General features: G+C 38.8%; 2 protein-coding genes across 3 annotated transcripts; both read left to right on the top strand.

The window, feature by feature from the left end:
- Window positions 1-73: 73 nt before the first annotated feature.
- On the top strand, window positions 74-5391 carry slc39a9 (solute carrier family 39 member 9). The gene is made up of 7 exons (XM_072457766.1): window positions 74-572; window positions 668-776; window positions 1126-1326; window positions 1390-1458; window positions 1530-1615; window positions 1689-1823; window positions 3271-5391. The coding sequence occupies exons 1-7, from the start codon at window positions 477-479 to the stop codon at window positions 3502-3504; spliced, it is 930 nt and encodes a 309-aa protein (XP_072313867.1). The 5' UTR covers window positions 74-476; the 3' UTR covers window positions 3505-5391.
- Window positions 5392-6857: 1466 nt separating this feature from the next.
- plekhd1 (pleckstrin homology domain containing, family D (with coiled-coil domains) member 1) lies at window positions 6858-16066 on the top strand. Of its 2 annotated transcripts, none has more exons than XM_072457421.1 (13): window positions 6858-7197; window positions 8463-8556; window positions 8638-8727; window positions 10117-10193; window positions 10976-11067; window positions 11149-11201; window positions 11280-11374; window positions 11862-11955; window positions 12330-12538; window positions 13364-13496; window positions 14282-14426; window positions 15553-15696; window positions 15836-16066. In XM_072457421.1, the coding sequence occupies exons 1-13, from the start codon at window positions 7043-7045 to the stop codon at window positions 15991-15993; spliced, it is 1539 nt and encodes a 512-aa protein (XP_072313522.1). In that variant the 5' UTR covers window positions 6858-7042; the 3' UTR covers window positions 15994-16066. The 2 variants fall into 2 exon arrangements, with proteins under 2 accessions (XP_072313522.1, XP_072313523.1); XM_072457422.1 differs by having other exon boundaries at window positions 7141-7197; window positions 8463-8534.
- The last annotated feature ends 648 nt before the right edge of the window (window positions 16067-16714 follow it).

The following is a 16714-nucleotide window of genomic DNA, read 5'->3' as shown; positions in this document are numbered from 1 at the left end:
TCACAGAGACGTGGCAGGTAGAACACATGACCCGGAAGCAATTTGCTGCTTCTCAAACAGGCTGTTATTTTTATTTTTTGGCTAACTACAGCTGCAAAATACCTCTGGAAGTTTCTCCAATTTTGACATTCATTCAAATTGACTGTTTTGTACCATTTGCACATTATAAGAAGATGACACCGTGACTTTTTTCGAATGGATGACTAGTGAGTGTATATATTTAGTGAGCCTGGTTAGCTTAGCCTGAACACCGAGCTCTGCGTTGTGTTTAGCTAACGTGGAGCAGAACAAATTAAACCTAAACCAAACAAGAACTTCAATCAAATTCATATATCTCATTGGCAATTGTTTTGTTCAAGGGGATGATTTTAAACTCGTCGTGATCCGCGTCTATGCTCTCTTAGATAGAGCTATTTTTTGATGGTTTTGTTGGGTTAGCTCGTCTTTTCTGCAGCTAATCAGAAGAAAGAGCAGAGATGGACGACTTCAGCTCAATCAGCCTGTTTTCCCTGGCCATGTTGGTGGGATGTTATGTGGCCGGGACAATACCTTTGGCTGTCAACTTTTCAGAGGTCAGGTTTATTTTATTCCACATACAGCATAGTATATTGTATGTTTGCAAATCTTCACTAAGTTGTTTTGTTTCGCTAACTTTACTTTCTAACAGGAGAAACTGAAGCTTGTCACAGTGCTGGGAGCAGGGCTGCTGTGTGGAACTGCTTTGGCTGTTATAATTCCCGAAGGAGTCCATGCACTTTACGAAGAAATACTTGAAGGTACACATTTTAATTACTTTAAAGATCTATACCGTAAATTCAGAAATTATTTATACGTGGGGGACCCTTGAAAGCAAGCTCTTATTTTAAGGGGTGCCCTGTCAACACATAAAAACATTTAAAAATTAAACAAACGGTAATTAACCTGTCAATTGCCACTCGGTTGGTGATTAATATGTTGTCAGACACTATTTGGGTTCGTACAAAATTTGTTTAGTAGTTGAACCCCTAGTGACAAAGGGCAAAGCTCAGTAGCCTACTGTGCAAATACTCAAGTGCAAATATTTAGACCGCAATTTTGTATCTTTGTTTTCCACATTTAGTTGAGCTTTGTTGTATTTGCACACAGGGCACCACAGCCATGCTCAGTCTGGAGTGGTTGAAGTGTCTGAGGCGAAGGCTGAGGCAGTGGAAGCGCTTGCGGCTGGAGGAACACATGAGCACAATCACGAACAGCTCCACGCCTGCATCGGAGTCTCCCTCGTGCTCGGCTTTGTCTTCATGCTGCTCGTCGACCAAATTGGCAGTGCTCACGTACACAGCACTGATGGTAAGTGTTTTGGGTGAATATTTTAAGCTGGAAGTCAAAGTGATGTTAATTTTCTTGGTTTAGATCCAGAAGCTGGGAGAGCTGCTGCCTCCAAAATCACCACAACATTAGGGCTTGTGGTCCACGCTGCAGGTGGGATTTTTAAAAATGAATGAACTAACTTTGTGTTTGACATTGTTACTGTAAATATTCTTGTCTTGCAGCTGATGGAGTGGCTTTGGGAGCTGCAGCCTCCACTTCTCAAACCAGTGTTCAGCTCATTGTATTTGTGGCAATCATGCTTCACAAGGTAATGAGCCATTCATTTCATCACATCCTGTAAAAATATCACAAGTTTAATATAACTGTCTTGTATTTCTCAGGCTCCAGCAGCTTTTGGCCTTGTGTCATTTCTGATGCACGCCGGTCTTGAACGGAATCGCATTCGCAAACATCTCCTGGTTTTTGCATTGGCTGCACCTGTACTCGCCATGCTAACATTTGCTGGCCTCAGCCAGGTAAATAGCCCAAACGACCCAAAGTACAAAATACTAGAAGGGACATCTGGGGCAAATCAAAAAATGTATGCAGATTAACTAGTTGTTTAAAGGAGTTGGCAATACATTAAACAAATAAGAAGAAAAGAATAAGGCGTTCCCCTCTGGTGGCAGGCTCACCAAACAACCTTAGTGTGGAACATTTCCAGCCTATATCCCCACTCATAATTCCATAACTGTTGGAACATGGTATTTGCACCATTTAAAAATACTTTCACTTGGTATACATCTCCAATGCCACCCCAAACCCCATACATTTCCTAATTATAAATTATTGCTCAGTGTTGATGTTGAAGTAAGGTGGCAGAGCAGCAGCAAAAAGTCTTATGTAGAGATAGTCGATAAGCTCTGTTTATATGTTTGGGCCAATATGTAGGGCTGATTTTGATTCCCAAATTATATAAACTCATTTTCTGCTAATCTATTGCAAAACACGCACAAAACTGTTTTATTACAAAGTGGGTAAGAGAGCAGTGTAGTGATGTTTCGTACACTGCCCTTTGCATTATGCATTTTCTTCAGGCAGCTGGTTGGCCCAAACAAATGATCGGCCTCTGCTGGAGATTTAAGACCGATAGTTGATACGCTTAAAAGTGCAAATAATGGTCCAATATATCGGGCTACAGCCCAGCACTCCTTCACACACACAAAATACATCTCATCACACATGCTAAACACTTAATCGCAACCAAGACGACATTTAAATATGTATCACATCTTTATTATTATTTTCATATTCTTAGATTTAGTTTAATGTGTGTTATAACAACCCACCCCAACCCCTGCACCGGTAATAATGACTTATAATTGTTTAATTCTGCTATTAATGTTTTGGCAGCTCATGCCTTTTAATTACATTTCACATTTTAAAAAGTTTTACCACTTGTGTCTGTCGCATAAAATCATTTTAGTATTATAGTTTAGTGTGCTATTTTCTGTCTCAATATACCATGTTTCAAAATTTGTATAGGCCTAATTAGGAAGGGAATTATTTATAAACTTATACCAAATCATTAAGCACACTAGCACATGACGTTTTATTCATGAGTTCACACCACAGTATCAAGGTGTTGAATTTATATTCAAAGTCTATGTAGACGTGCGTCCAGACTGTCTAGCATTTTTTCGAAGCGTTTGAGAAGTGCAAATCTCACACTTTGGACGTTTTTAAGTGCACAAGTTGAACAAAGCCGAACTTTAGCCGGCCGGTGCGGCGTAGCAACCAATCAAATATTACGCTCATTATCCAGTAGATGGACCAAAACAAACCCTGACAAAGATTCAAATGTACAGGCGTCTAACTGGTGCATTTGGTGCTAATTTGGATGCCGTGGTCTGAACGCAGCATAAGATGGCCATTCACACACGGGAAAAGGGTGTATTCACACTTTTGTCTCTCTTCCTACAGAGCAGCAAAGAAGCCCTGTCAGACGTGAACGCTACAGGAGTTGCCATGTTGTTTTCCGCTGGCACTTTCCTGTACGTAGCCACAGTCCACGTCCTGCCCGAGGTCGGCGGCGGAGGACACTCCCACTCCCCAAATGGACCCAACGGAGGCAAGGGACTGAGCAAAGTGGAGGTGGCAGCGCTGGTTCTTGGCTGCCTCATTCCCTTGGTCTTGTCGATTGGCCACCATCATTAGGACCTATTTATAGACCCAAAGATGGAACAAGGAAAACGGACTTGTTGATCAAATGTATCTCGTTGCTGGGTTGTCCGGTGGAAAACTTAATTGCTGTGACGATAAGGACACAGAGGATGTTCTCACTGCTGATAAAGACTACAATGTGTGTCCTTACATGCCACGCAAAGAATTTTAACCAGTGAAAAGTGGACTCAATCTTGAGCTAGATTTATGCTAATGAGCGTGTCTTGATGCTTTTTTGGTGTCTGCAAACATCCTTGATTTGAATACAGCTAGATTTGACTGGACTCTGTATGTTTATGAAGCTGTAATGATATTGAAGTGCCATAGTAACTGCTTACAACTTAGAGACAAAAGTAGAACTTGTCAAAGCTAGAAAGTCGCTAACCTCTCCCCTGTGGATTGCTACTTACGGCTGTTTTAAGAAATGCTTTTAGCTAGAAGTCTTTCTGACGAGACTCAATTCCACCAGCTTCAAATTCTGAGATTATGTTTAAGTTTTAAGTTTCTTTGCTCCTTCAGATCCTTAAGTACATGTACAGAAATGACTTGATTGTATAGAAATGGATGTTGAGTGAACGAATGACCTGCCTTTTATGAAGGGGCATTACCTCCCCATAGGGACCATTGGCTCAGGAGAACTGTATCACGTCTTTTAAGTAAAGTCTAAACATTGACGTCTTAATTAAACCTGGGCTCGAATGGGGAAAGTGACGGTTTGTTGTATGTGTGGTGTGCATCTCTGATCTAAAAGGGACGGTATGTAGCTTGTGCCCTTGGATGTTTTAAAAAGGGAACTACAATCACAACTGGAACTGTGTTGCCAGTGCTTTAACCTCTCAGTATATGGACAGGCTGTGCCTCATGTGAAAGCCTTTCAGATCAGATCCTTTCAGATCAGAGAGGCCACAAACCAACAAACCAGATGGGGTTTAGTTGGAGGAACTGGCAACCCAAATGAGAGACTCATGTGAGCCTCATACTTTGTTCTGATTAGATAATTGCCTTGAGAACTAAAACACCAAATTATAACCAAGATCTTGGTCATTACAATAGTTATCATGATTTGATTAGTAACTTTGTATCTGGGGACAAGTCATATTTATTAAAATTGAAATACAAATTCTACATACCCTCCCTTTAAGTGTCTTTAACACAACTTTAGTTGTAACTAATTGATAAACTACTTAACATTTGATCAGGATACATGAATATTGTTAATATTGCTCTGTTATGTAAATCTGTTTCTATACTGTACAGAAAACTTCTTTCTTCCAAAAGGAACTCATGTAAGATTTCACTCTTTTTTAACTTCTTTTTTGGGACTTTAATGATCTGTTTTTGCACACAGTAATTGTTATTAGTGATTATTTTATGTGTACAACAGTTTTAACTACATATCTTACAATTCCCTTCAATGGAACAGATAGCAATGTTTTAGACATAAAAAAAACAAGCGCTAAAGGGATTTCATTCAGCCCCATTGTGTGCTAATGCATATAAAAATAGACTATACAAATAAGATAAGAATACAACTACGTGAGAAACAATTGGCAAAATGCTTCTGCGTTAAAAATGGTTCAATGTGGTCTTATAATTCTATGTTTTTTTGTTGTTGTTGAAATTCAATTAATGTGCCAAACCATTTATCAAAAATCTAAAATGGGAAGAAAAGGTTGTCTTAGGTGAAAGGAAAATGCGTCTTTGTTTTTTGGCGCAGACTGGGGCTGACTCTGAAGCAGTTCATTTATGTCAGTTTTACTTTACAGTTTTTTTTATTGTCATTCCTGAACGAGTTTGCCTTATTTCCACACTTTGATTGTTATTGCAAGTCGTAAAGCATTGTGTTTTATGATGACTAAATTAAAAATTTTCTAATGGGTGCGACAAGGTCTATTATGTCTAATTCATTGTAAACTAATTATATGAGTCTAGGGTAAAATGTTTGTAATGTTTGCAGCAGTTTATGTTTTGGATCATGAGTTTCTCCCTTAGGGCAACAATGGTGACTTAACGTGGCTTTCATTTGAAGTTAACATCACAGCGTTTATGGGTTACTGCACAGTTTACTGCATATCCTGTTATTTTACAGTCACCGTACGCAAAAAATACATTAATTAGAAGAAAGTAATACACTTTAAGCAAAATAATGAATTTGATTTTGAACAACTAATAGGTTATTATTTTCTTCTGCTGAATTATTGTCATTTAATGCTGCTCATTATCTGAATTCTGGAGCTGTCAGGTCATTGAAATGTCACGCAAACGGCAGCATATGATCTCATTTCTTCCTAATTGTACACACTTGTGCACATATTAACACAGAAATACAGCAACTAACAGCAAAGTCCAAAGATTTCGGGCAATTTGCAATAAATAGAAAGTGTTATTTTCAAACTTTAACGTCCAAACACCACTTTTACTCCACAAATTAACTGTTAGTGCTTTGGATATTCAGATTCTCTTAGTGCATTTAAGCCCACACCTACAATTTAAAACGAATTAAGATGTTTCTGATTCCTCCTGTTTATCTCATTTGTGTTACATAAATGCTGTTACTTTCTTCCCTTTTAGATCCCAAACTCTGAAAACGCTGCTTCCTCATTAAACATAAACCTTTTTGTGTTAAAGATGCCACTTTTTGAACTTGACCCTATTATTTTTTTGTTTGTTATTTCTTTCCTCTCATAATTTGAGTTTGTCATTTTATCTAATGCCCCATCCATCCATTTTCTACCGCTTGTTCCCTTTCGGGGTTGCGGGTGACTGGAGCCTATCCCAGTGACTTTGGGCCTTAGGCGGGGTACACCCTGGACAGTGGCCAACTCATCGCAGGGCTGACACAAAGACATTACAGACAGCCATTCACTCTCAAGGGCCAATTTAGAGTGAGAACCATGTGATGTTGGTCTGGTCCGGGAATCAAACCCACGATCTCCTTCTTGGGAGGCAAGAGCCCTAACCGCCTTTGCCACCGTGCACCCTCATTTGATTGCATATTGCTGATCTATCGTCACCCATCCTCTCTTTTGGCAGGAAGTTGCCGTCTGCTGCTTAACTCTGATTCATCAGCGGGAACAGGGCTGATCTGTCCGTATCGCTTTAATCCCTTGCCCATTTGCTCTGACACATGTCCTGTAAATTAATCTGATACTCTCACTCTTTATCCCAGCTCTTCTCTCGATGACGCCCAGACACTTAATTCTCCATGACAACTACCTACGCTGGAGACGACTATACTGTAATCTCAACAAAGACTTTTTACTGGCGCTGTATTATTGACCAGGCATTTTACAGCTAAATCTCCTCTGTCCCTCCCCCATCGCTTCCTCCCTCCTGCTTGTTGTGTCCAGTGCACTGACCTCTACTTATTTCCTCTACACTGACGCACTGGGATGCTCCTATTCCATCCATATGTGTGTGCGCCATCGGGTGTTATTGGACTAATTGTTATTGACTGATTCTCTGTCGTTTTTGTTCCCATTGATTGTCGCCGTCTCTTCGTGGGACAGGGTAGAGATAGCCCACCCGGATCATGTTCTCCTCTTCATCCAGAAACTCTTTACTCTCGTCCTGGTCGTCCATGGAGCAGTCGGACTCTGAAGCGCTGGACATCAGCACCAAAGTGCAGATTCATGGGGTGCTGTGGAAGAGGCCGTTCGGACGCCCCTCGGCAAAGTGGTCTCGCAGGTGAGTGAGAGGTGGACTGGAGGCCAAGCTTGTAACTTGTGTTTGAAAGAGTTCTGGCTGTTTTGGAATAACTGTATGAAAGATTTAGGGCATAATAGTTTGAAAAGTGAAACACATTTTCTTAAAAGGATGGACAAGTTTGTAATAAAACACCGTAAATTAAGCTAAATTTAGACCCGATCAAGTTCTGATTCAAGTTTAGTGCTGATTTTGTCCCAGATCCTTGACTAAATGCTGTGAAAAAGATCAAAGATAGTTTAAATATCAAACATATTCACAAGAAGATAGCAGAGGTGGAAGAGGTAGCCGAGGATCAGTGAATTGTCGCCCTCTAATCTGAAGGTTTGTAGTTTGATCTTGCTCTAATCAACATGTAATCCTTGAGCAAGACACTTCACCCTCCTTTGCCTCTGTGTATGTGTATGTGTGGCCACTGGTGTATGAATGCGTGTTTGTGATGACGAGTGAGTGGAATAACAGATGGAAATTAGCCCTAAGCTACAATCCTGTTTTCACGGATGCCTCCATTTCATCATTTAAATGTTGGAGCGTTGCTCGGTGGTCGAGTGGATGACACGCATGCCTGCCATGTGGGTAGTGTCATGAGTTTGAATCCGGATCAGACAATTTGCACTGTCCTGTCAATAAAGCCTACAGGTGTAAAAAAATAAAAATAAAACAAGGAAAAGTCACTGTACAATAAATCAAAAGAAATCAAATCCACAAACATTAGAAATTGGATATATAAGTATATTTTACATGATATGGTGGAAAAGGTGTCATAATAGTCTGATAGAGAGGAGTCATAGTCATCTGGACAGTTTTTAAATTGAGATTTTTTGACAATTCAGCTTAAAAATGGGGATGAGACTTGGGTAGGACATTGCAGCAAACCTGTAGAGCTGCTTTAAACCCCTGAGTGCCCCCCCACTCGAGCCCTGAGTCCATTTGATGAGCTTTGGAAGCTTTGGTCTCATTTTGGATTTTTACCCTTGAATTGGCAGCTACTTTCACTGTAAAGCTCTTAGTATACATAAAAACAGAATCTATTACGTCTCTCGTTACGTTAATGCATAGTCAAATCCCCTTAAAGTTAAAATATCAAAAACAGTGCGGATGTTTACAGATAATTTTTATATGATTCCTGTAAGGTGGATTTATTTTCTGAACTATGTTGTTAACTGGCATCTTGTATAATAAATATACCTAAATCTGCTTAACAATAACTACCTTTTAACACTGATTAACATTGTCTCTTGGTTCAGATTCTTCATCATCAAAGACAGTTTTCTGCTTTACTATGCTGAAAACGAGAAGAGGAGCTTTGAGACCAACAGGTTCCTCAACATCCATCCAAAAGTGAGTGAATATATATAATTTTTTCTTTAACTGTTAGAAATGTTCTGGATGGAATAGCACTTAAAACGTCATTTGTTTTAGGGAGTGATTCCTTTGGGTGGATGTGTGGTGTCAGCCAGTGAGAACATGGCAATGCCTTTTGCCATTGAGATCCACCTGGAAGACTTCTGTGTAAGAAAACACGCACACAAACAAGGAAAAGATGTATAATGACTGAGGCGACTAACCAATTGTAATAAAATAACATTGTTTAATTGTGTAGGTAGAAATGTGTGCACCATATCACATACAAGAAACAGATTGAAGTAGTTGTTTGTTACAAGAAATGGCTTATAAAGACAAAAAAACATACAAACAAACTGAAACTTGAGGTGTAATCGTTCAAAGAGGGTAACACTGCAGCGGTTAAGGTTATATGTCCCCTGCATTTGACCCATCCTTGCCACTGGGACATCTCCTCATGAGCAGAGGGACCCATCTCCAGATTGTGTCCTAACGTTATAAAGAATGTTTAAACTCAGAAACGTGTGCTTGCTAAAGGTAATTTGACCTTTTGGATGAAATGTTGTGTGTTGACGACGTAGATATTTGATAGATTTGTTTAACACAGCACTGAATCTTCTAATTTTTATCAGAATTGGAATCGGTTTTATTGCCGTTGTCAGTGAACAAAATTCACAAACTAACAACTTGCTTCGGCGTTAAGTTGCAGCATAAAACAATAACAATAAAAGTACTATAATAATAAAAAGTACTATAAGTTGCACCTTTTTTCATAGTTAGGCCGGAGTGCGACTTATACTTATATTTATACTTATATACTTATACTCCGGAGCGACTTATATGTGATATTATTTGTAATTTTCACACTCGCAACTGCATTTCATACTCCAGTGCGACTTATACGTGTTATTTTCTTTTCTATTATGCATTTTTTGGCTGGTGCGACTATTGATAGACAAAATAAGGGCATGCAAAATAATATATGTGTAGAATCAAATACATTTAAATATAGTTTAAATAAATCATGTCACAGTTCAGTAAGTATAGGCCAGTAGTTTGAAATGTAGGTCATGAAGTTGAACTGTATTTACCCTTACATTGTAAACATGTTAGGTGTGCTCAGGTGACACACTTTGTTACTGAACAAAAGTGGGTCTTCAAATTATTATTGTTTTATGCTGCAACTTAACGCCGAAGCAAGTTGTTAGTTTGTGAATTTTGTTCACTGACAACGGCAATAAAACCGATTCCAATTCTGATAAACATTAGAAGATTCAGTGCTGTGTTAAACAAATCTATCAAATATCTACGTCTTCAAACTGGAGTAGGTCCCTGCTGCTGTACAGTGAGCCTGATGACACCTCCCAGGGGCGTCCCGCAGGGGGCTCCCTCCACAGACAGAGGCTCCCATGTGGGGCCTTTATGGAACATTAACATCAGTATATATGGCATTTCTGGAGCATGAGTTTATTACATTACTCACCCAAATATTTGAGGCACTGCAGACAAGGAGCCTAAGTCGGTGTCTGGTGATGTTAAATGTTTTTCGTTTTTCAGGGGACTATTGTGCTGGCGGCTGAGTCTGAAGTAGAGCAAGTTCAGTGGATGGAGATGATACAGGAGTCGGGAAAAGTGTAAGCAAGAACGACATGACAAATAAATATCTTTTAGGGATGTCACGATTATTAGGTTAATCATTAGTTGTCACTATCCAGGTCATGATATAACCGTGAGAACCATAAAATGATAATTGTGACATTATTAGAAGCTAAATTAAGCCTCAATCTATAGCCCAAACATAGACCTAAATGTAAATCACTTCTAATCTGGCTGTTTTTTGTCAAATTTGACTTTACTTTGTCTTTCAGAAAGTTTAAAGCTGGTCACAAAGTTGAGGAACAGTAACATGTTAACACAGGAATGAAAGAAAATGAAAGATTATCTGTTGCTTCGTCACAGTCTCAATAATCCTGAATAATTGTTAAATTGTGGTGTTTTTCCTCACAATAACTGTAACACTAAAACACTGTAACAACTGTAACACTGTCATGACATCCCTAATATCTTTTCTAGAATTTGATTTTGAATTAGACATATGTTATCTGCCTATGCCTCACACTGTTAGAGAAATGAATTATGTTTTCAGATTTTTCTCATTTATTTCATGTGTATACTAGTGATTTGAATTGTCTCTATGTATTAATGAAAGATACATTTAATATGCAATATAATGACGTTATATTGATTCTACTCCTCAACTGAGGTCCATTTATAAGATCTATGCCACATAAAACATAAATAATGCGTGTGCAAGTGCATCTAGTGATCACTGCTTATAACAGAATGGTGTCAAAGCCAAAATAAATCAAATTTGATGAGTAACAGTGAATAACTTGTGTATTGCATTAACCTCCAGGACGTGGAAGAACTCTCAGCTCGGCGAGGCCATGATCGAGAGTCTGGAGGCTCAGGGACTGCAGCTCGCCAAAGAGAAGCAAGAGTATCTGGGTACATCTGTCAACTCTGAACGCACCTTATAATAAATACTTTTCTCCGCTCACAATGGTGTTTGGTTGTGGTTTCCTCTAGATAAACTCATGGAGGAGACGGAGGAGCTGAGCCACCAGAGAGCACAGCGGGAGGTGAGACTGTAGACATCGACGTGCGCCAAGAAGTCGAGGAACTCGCGTAAACGTGTTTGTGTGCGGTTTGTGTGGCAGGAGCTGGAGCGTTTAAACCAGATTTTGGAGGAGGAGAAGCGGCAATATGAGGAGGTAGTGATGGAGCTGAAGGCAGAGCAAGAACAGATTAAACAGTAAAGTATTTTTGATTCATTCTTTTGTTATGATTTTATGTCAGCTGCTGGCTTCATACAGTTCCTTTGCCCTTAATGCAGGCGTCATGCAAACCTAAGTGCTATGAATAACTATAAGAGTATGAATAACTATGAGAGTAGTGCTATGATTAACTATAAGAGAGTATATGGTGTTTGTACAATCTTTGACTATTATGTATATTATTCTGTATATTTATTATATGTTATAGCTTCTGTGAGGATGATTAACATAGAAAAATGGCCAAATAAGTGCTGTAAAAAGGTTAATTCATCCCGCTCAAGATGGAAAGACCCTAAATCTTACGTTACATCTTCTGTAAAAGAAAGTTACCATGGTATTTTGATGATGTCTTTGGTGGGTTTGGTTAAATGGACTCAGAGACACTTCAACTATGATAATGCTGTTTACACACGAATGATGGACTGCCTCTAACGCAATCCAATTTACTGTACCTGTCCGTTGCAGAGACCTGGAGGGAACGTCCCAGTCTTTAAAAGGAGTGGAGCGAGAGAAAGAGGAGCTGGGCAGCCTCACGGTCATGTTACAGAAATCTATTGAGGTATTATGTCGACAAATGTGCTTTGATGTCGACCATTTTCAGTTACGCTGCTTTTTATTGTATTGTAAGATGTTTTAATTTGAAAAAGAAAGACGTTTGCTCATTTACAGGTAGCAAGGCCGTTAAATATCCTACTGATTGTTGTATAAGTCATAATTCAAATGCTGATTATTTGAAACCATTATTAATGTAGTGATGGGACAAATACTTTTAAAATGTATGTAGTCACAGAATACTGACTAAATTGTATTATGTGACATATTCCGACACATGGTCCAATCAGACAACTGTATGCTGAACACTTGCAATACTTTTACATTAAGTTACATTATATTTTTAGTGTGATAAAACTCTAGTCTGGCTGCATTTTCCAGGAGCTTTCCCTTGAGAAACAGCGCACACTGGAGCTGCTTGGCGCAAACGATCATCAGGACGACGCGCAGGAAGACACCGAGGATCCTGAAGAATCCAAACTCGAAGAAGCTGAAGAAGAAGTGGTCGATACAGCTCTGCTCCAGGACCTCAAACACATCGAGGACCAAATGAAGGTGCTGCTCAAAGAGAAAGACCAGGCCGAACAAAAGTAAGACCGCAATGTTGTACACTGATGTATTTAGTCATATTTGTTGTCAATAATATATCTCTGCTGACAGAAAAAAATAATAAAAATACTATAAAGACTATCATATTATAAAGACTAAACGTTTTGGTGAACTAATGCAGACAAAAAATGCATAAAAATACTATAAAGACGATAATACAGTAAAGACTAAATATTTTGGTTTACTAATGCTGACAAAAAGGCGTAAAAATGAAGCGACAATGAGCTCCCAATGAAACATGCACTACGGCAAAGCAATAATATCTCCACGGAGCAACAAGCTTGACCAATGCAACTAAAACTAAATCAAAAATGGTCAAAATGAACGTTGTAAGAAGCTATGATATACTGATAATGTCAGACCAAAGTATGTGAAAGCTCCATGCCGTGAGGTCTGGCCAGGCCTTTGCTAATGGTACTAGAATAGAGGCCTGAGTGGAAATGTGTATTGATCATAAAACAAGTGGTGCATTGACGGGCAGCTCCACAGTGGGATTTTTACAGCACTGCATATTGACTGTGAAGCGCTAATGCACGAAGACCATAACTGGACACACACGTTTGTTTTTATCAGTAGTTTTCTCTTCATTCTTTTTGTACACTTAACATGAAGAAAACTCAATTACAAGCTGCAGTGATTACGTACTCCTGCTAATCACGAAACTATGAATTAAATCAACAAGGGATAAAGATGTCACCGCAACAGCTTGAGAAGCAACTATATGACAATATTTTTTTGCAAGGTGTAATGGAGAAAAATATGCTCCAAAGATGAAACATATGACTTGAATTGACTTTATGTTCCAGGCTCCAGGAGAACAAGCAGAGGTCGGTGGTGCTGCAGCAGGAAAGGGAGTTTTATTCGTCTCAGGCTCAAACTCTGCAGCAGTCTCTGTCTCAGCTCACAGTCGACAAACAGCAGACAGAGACAGAGCTCAAGGTAAACTGTGCACTGTACTTACTATTAATACTATTATTACCTGTTATTCCTGTATTTATATAGTTTCATTTAAGTGCCAACACATATATATTATATGTTTTTGACCAAAAAGGAGAAGAATTAAGTGTTAAGTTCTAAAAGCTGGATTTAAATGATCTGAAAAGCTGCCTGAATCTCATCTTTGTATCAAATCTTTCAGAAACCTCAGAAACTTGTTTTTGTATCAGTATCAATTTACCTTTGAGCCAATGTATCCTTGATAAACTTTTCCTACTTTTTGAAGTGCTTCAACCTGCGTAAAAAATACATGTGAACTTTTTTTTGCCTCTGTTAAAAAAAAGGAAAAAGGTTTTTGCTCTGCAGTCTCATCATGTAATTAAAAAATGCCTTAAGTTATAACCATATTAACATGCTGAAGTCTTAATCTATGAAAACTACACTAAAAAGAAAGCAAAGAAAAGTTTAAAGCTAAAAAATAAACTCTCTACTTCTGTCAAATAAGAATAATCTCAACTGAACTTTAACACAGGTACAGAATATACTTATACAGCCAAAGCGTAGACTTTAACCATCTGTTTTTACTACATTATTTTTGAGAAATGTTAAGACTTTCTGCTTTAAATTGTCGACATAAACTACATATAACATTAGATGCATTTCATTCATAAAAGACGTACAAATACGAACCAAAACTGTGTCATAAAGTAAATAATGAATGACAAGGAGCAAGTTACTACTTTTAACACTGAGCGAAAAGACAAAAATTGAAGTGTTGTGTTTTTCAGGCTGAGATCGAGTCGAGGATGGAGCTGGAACGGAGGCTGAAGTCGGCCGAGGAGGCCTTGGAGAATCTGGAGCGAGGACTGAACAGTTTGGACCGAAGCAAAGAGAAAGACGAGAAGATGAAGGGAGACGTCACTCAGCTCAGGAGTGAGTTTGACACACACAGATGAAACATTGCAGTGGTTTATGTCATACCGGAGTCGTGTTACATCGAGGCTACTATATATATAGAAGCAGATTATCATTACTGCTGAATGTAAACATGCACTTATCCAAGGAAGTGCTCTTTCTGATGTACACAAGGTTATAGTGTAGTCTATAGGGAATCTGCCCTCCACTGGACAAAACGTGCATTGCTTTTTTTATGTACTGTACTGCAATGTTTCCCAACCAGCGGTACGAGAGCACTGACCAGGGGTATGTGGAATTATGAAATTTAAAAGAATGTGAAATTTAAAAGTGGTTTATTATAAAATGTTCTCTGCTGTAAAGTTCACATGTTTGGTAATGTGTTTATAGGATGATTTTGGACATAAATATAATAAAAAATAAATTGTGCAATTCACAGAAAATTGGCAAATAGGGCTAACAATTATTTTAGTTTCATTATTTTTTCACTTATCAACCAATTACTTCTTTTGAGACTTTTTAATTCAATTTTCAACCAATTAAAGTTTGAAACGTGATGGCGACTGAACTTTAACATGTGTCATTGATGAATATCCAAAATTGTTCATTCTTTTTTGACATTTTGATTAATATTGTCACTGCCTTTATTACATTAAGTCTTTTCGCATGTGTTTGACAGTCTGTACAGTCCAGATAATGATTACAATTATCAAAATAATATTACGCTTTTATTTCATAGTCGACTTGTCCATTCATCGTTGCAGCCACACTGGTAAAAAGATTCATATTGACACAAAAAGTGTTGGTAACCGCTGATGTACAGGATCCTCTGCATTACAAAGTGAAGAGTGAATATAATGGGACATTAGAAAACAAAATACAGTAAGATACCTGTAATGTATGTTAAGAGCAAAAGCAATCGAGCTCAATGAACGAGCCCAATTGTTTACACCGTGCTTGATATAGATTGTGTGAATGAATGTGCAGTTTCTTTTATTACATTCATCACACTGCTTTTGAAATAAACTGTAAGAATCACACAGTCAGTTCTCAAAATCAAACTCTAAAATGGCAATGTATTAGAACTAGCCTTGAGCAAATGTAAACATATGAATAGTGTGATAAATGCATGTTGTCGTTGCAGAGTTTTTCGAGGAGTGCATTTGTGCTGCAGAGATCGAGGCAAAGCTGCCGTCCATCATGAAGAACGCGGTGTATCTTCACAAAGCTGCAGCCAGGAGAATAAAGAGCTGCAGGATCCAGAGGAGGGCCTCCAAACGACACTGGTGTAAGTCATGTGGAACTATTGGATTTTGAGGCTTGGTTTGTGGTAACACTATTCATATGCGTGACTACTTTTGGTGTTCTGTATTCGTGTCTACTCTTAAATGTACACACTTCTCTTCCCTCCCCCTGTTGTTGCACAGTGAAACATTCTAAGTCGTTTGCATTGGCCGACGACGAGGCCTATGAGATGGAGGAGCTGAAGGCGACGGCCCGAAGACTCACCTCAGACAGTAGCTTCAGAGAAAGTGTCTACAAGATCATCACCCGCAAAGACGCCACCAACGGGACCAATGTGTAACTAGGCTCTGTGGCTTCAAAAAAACAGTAGTTAAGTCACTCAATTCTGCAATTGATGTGTAGAGCTGGAGACTTCAAATCCCTCTAATTTCAATGGGCATAATTTTAACTTGATTTGAAACACAACTAAGAACTTTGGTTTGGTGTTTTGCCTGTAAAAGTGCATAATGTGAATATTCTGGTGGAGTGTTCGCCTGCTGGCTGAGTGGCTGTCATGGAGATGTTATTGCCTTGACTGGAACGTTCCACAGCAGGACATTCAGCAGGACACTTTTTATTTTCTAAAATATACGATAACTAGTTTTGAATTCTTAATTGCTAGAACTTCATCACTCTGATACCCATTGGTGGATGGAAATTTGTCTTTTCCACATTATCTGAACCCTGCCAAGCGGCCCTGGTTTTCAAAGAGGAAGACAGACAGACAGACAGACTTCGCCTCATGAGAGAGAGACAGGGTTTGAGGACGTCTGTTTTTTGTTTGCACAAACACTTTTTTCTTTTATACAAGTTCAGTGTCATACTGTGGGACATTCCAGGCAAAGCAATAGTTTATCCATGAAGACACCCATGTAGCAGAACCTCCACCCTAAAAGTGACACAATAATCTCACTATGATGCTTTGCCCCTCCTTAGCTAAAGTGGACCGGGCCAGACTGCTTTGGAAGTTAGTACCTTGCTTCAGACCCTTTAAACTGCTATAGTTCACTTCAAACAGTGGG

This window comes from Eucyclogobius newberryi, unplaced genomic scaffold (genome assembly GCF_026437365.1).
Source record: "Eucyclogobius newberryi isolate DKJ021-1_F unplaced genomic scaffold, fEucNew1.0.hap1 SCAF_21, whole genome shotgun sequence".
Lineage (NCBI taxonomy): Eukaryota > Metazoa > Chordata > Actinopteri > Gobiiformes > Gobiidae > Eucyclogobius > Eucyclogobius newberryi.
Note: the sequence above shows the minus strand (reverse complement) of the source record. Positions and strands in the feature narration are given on the sequence as shown.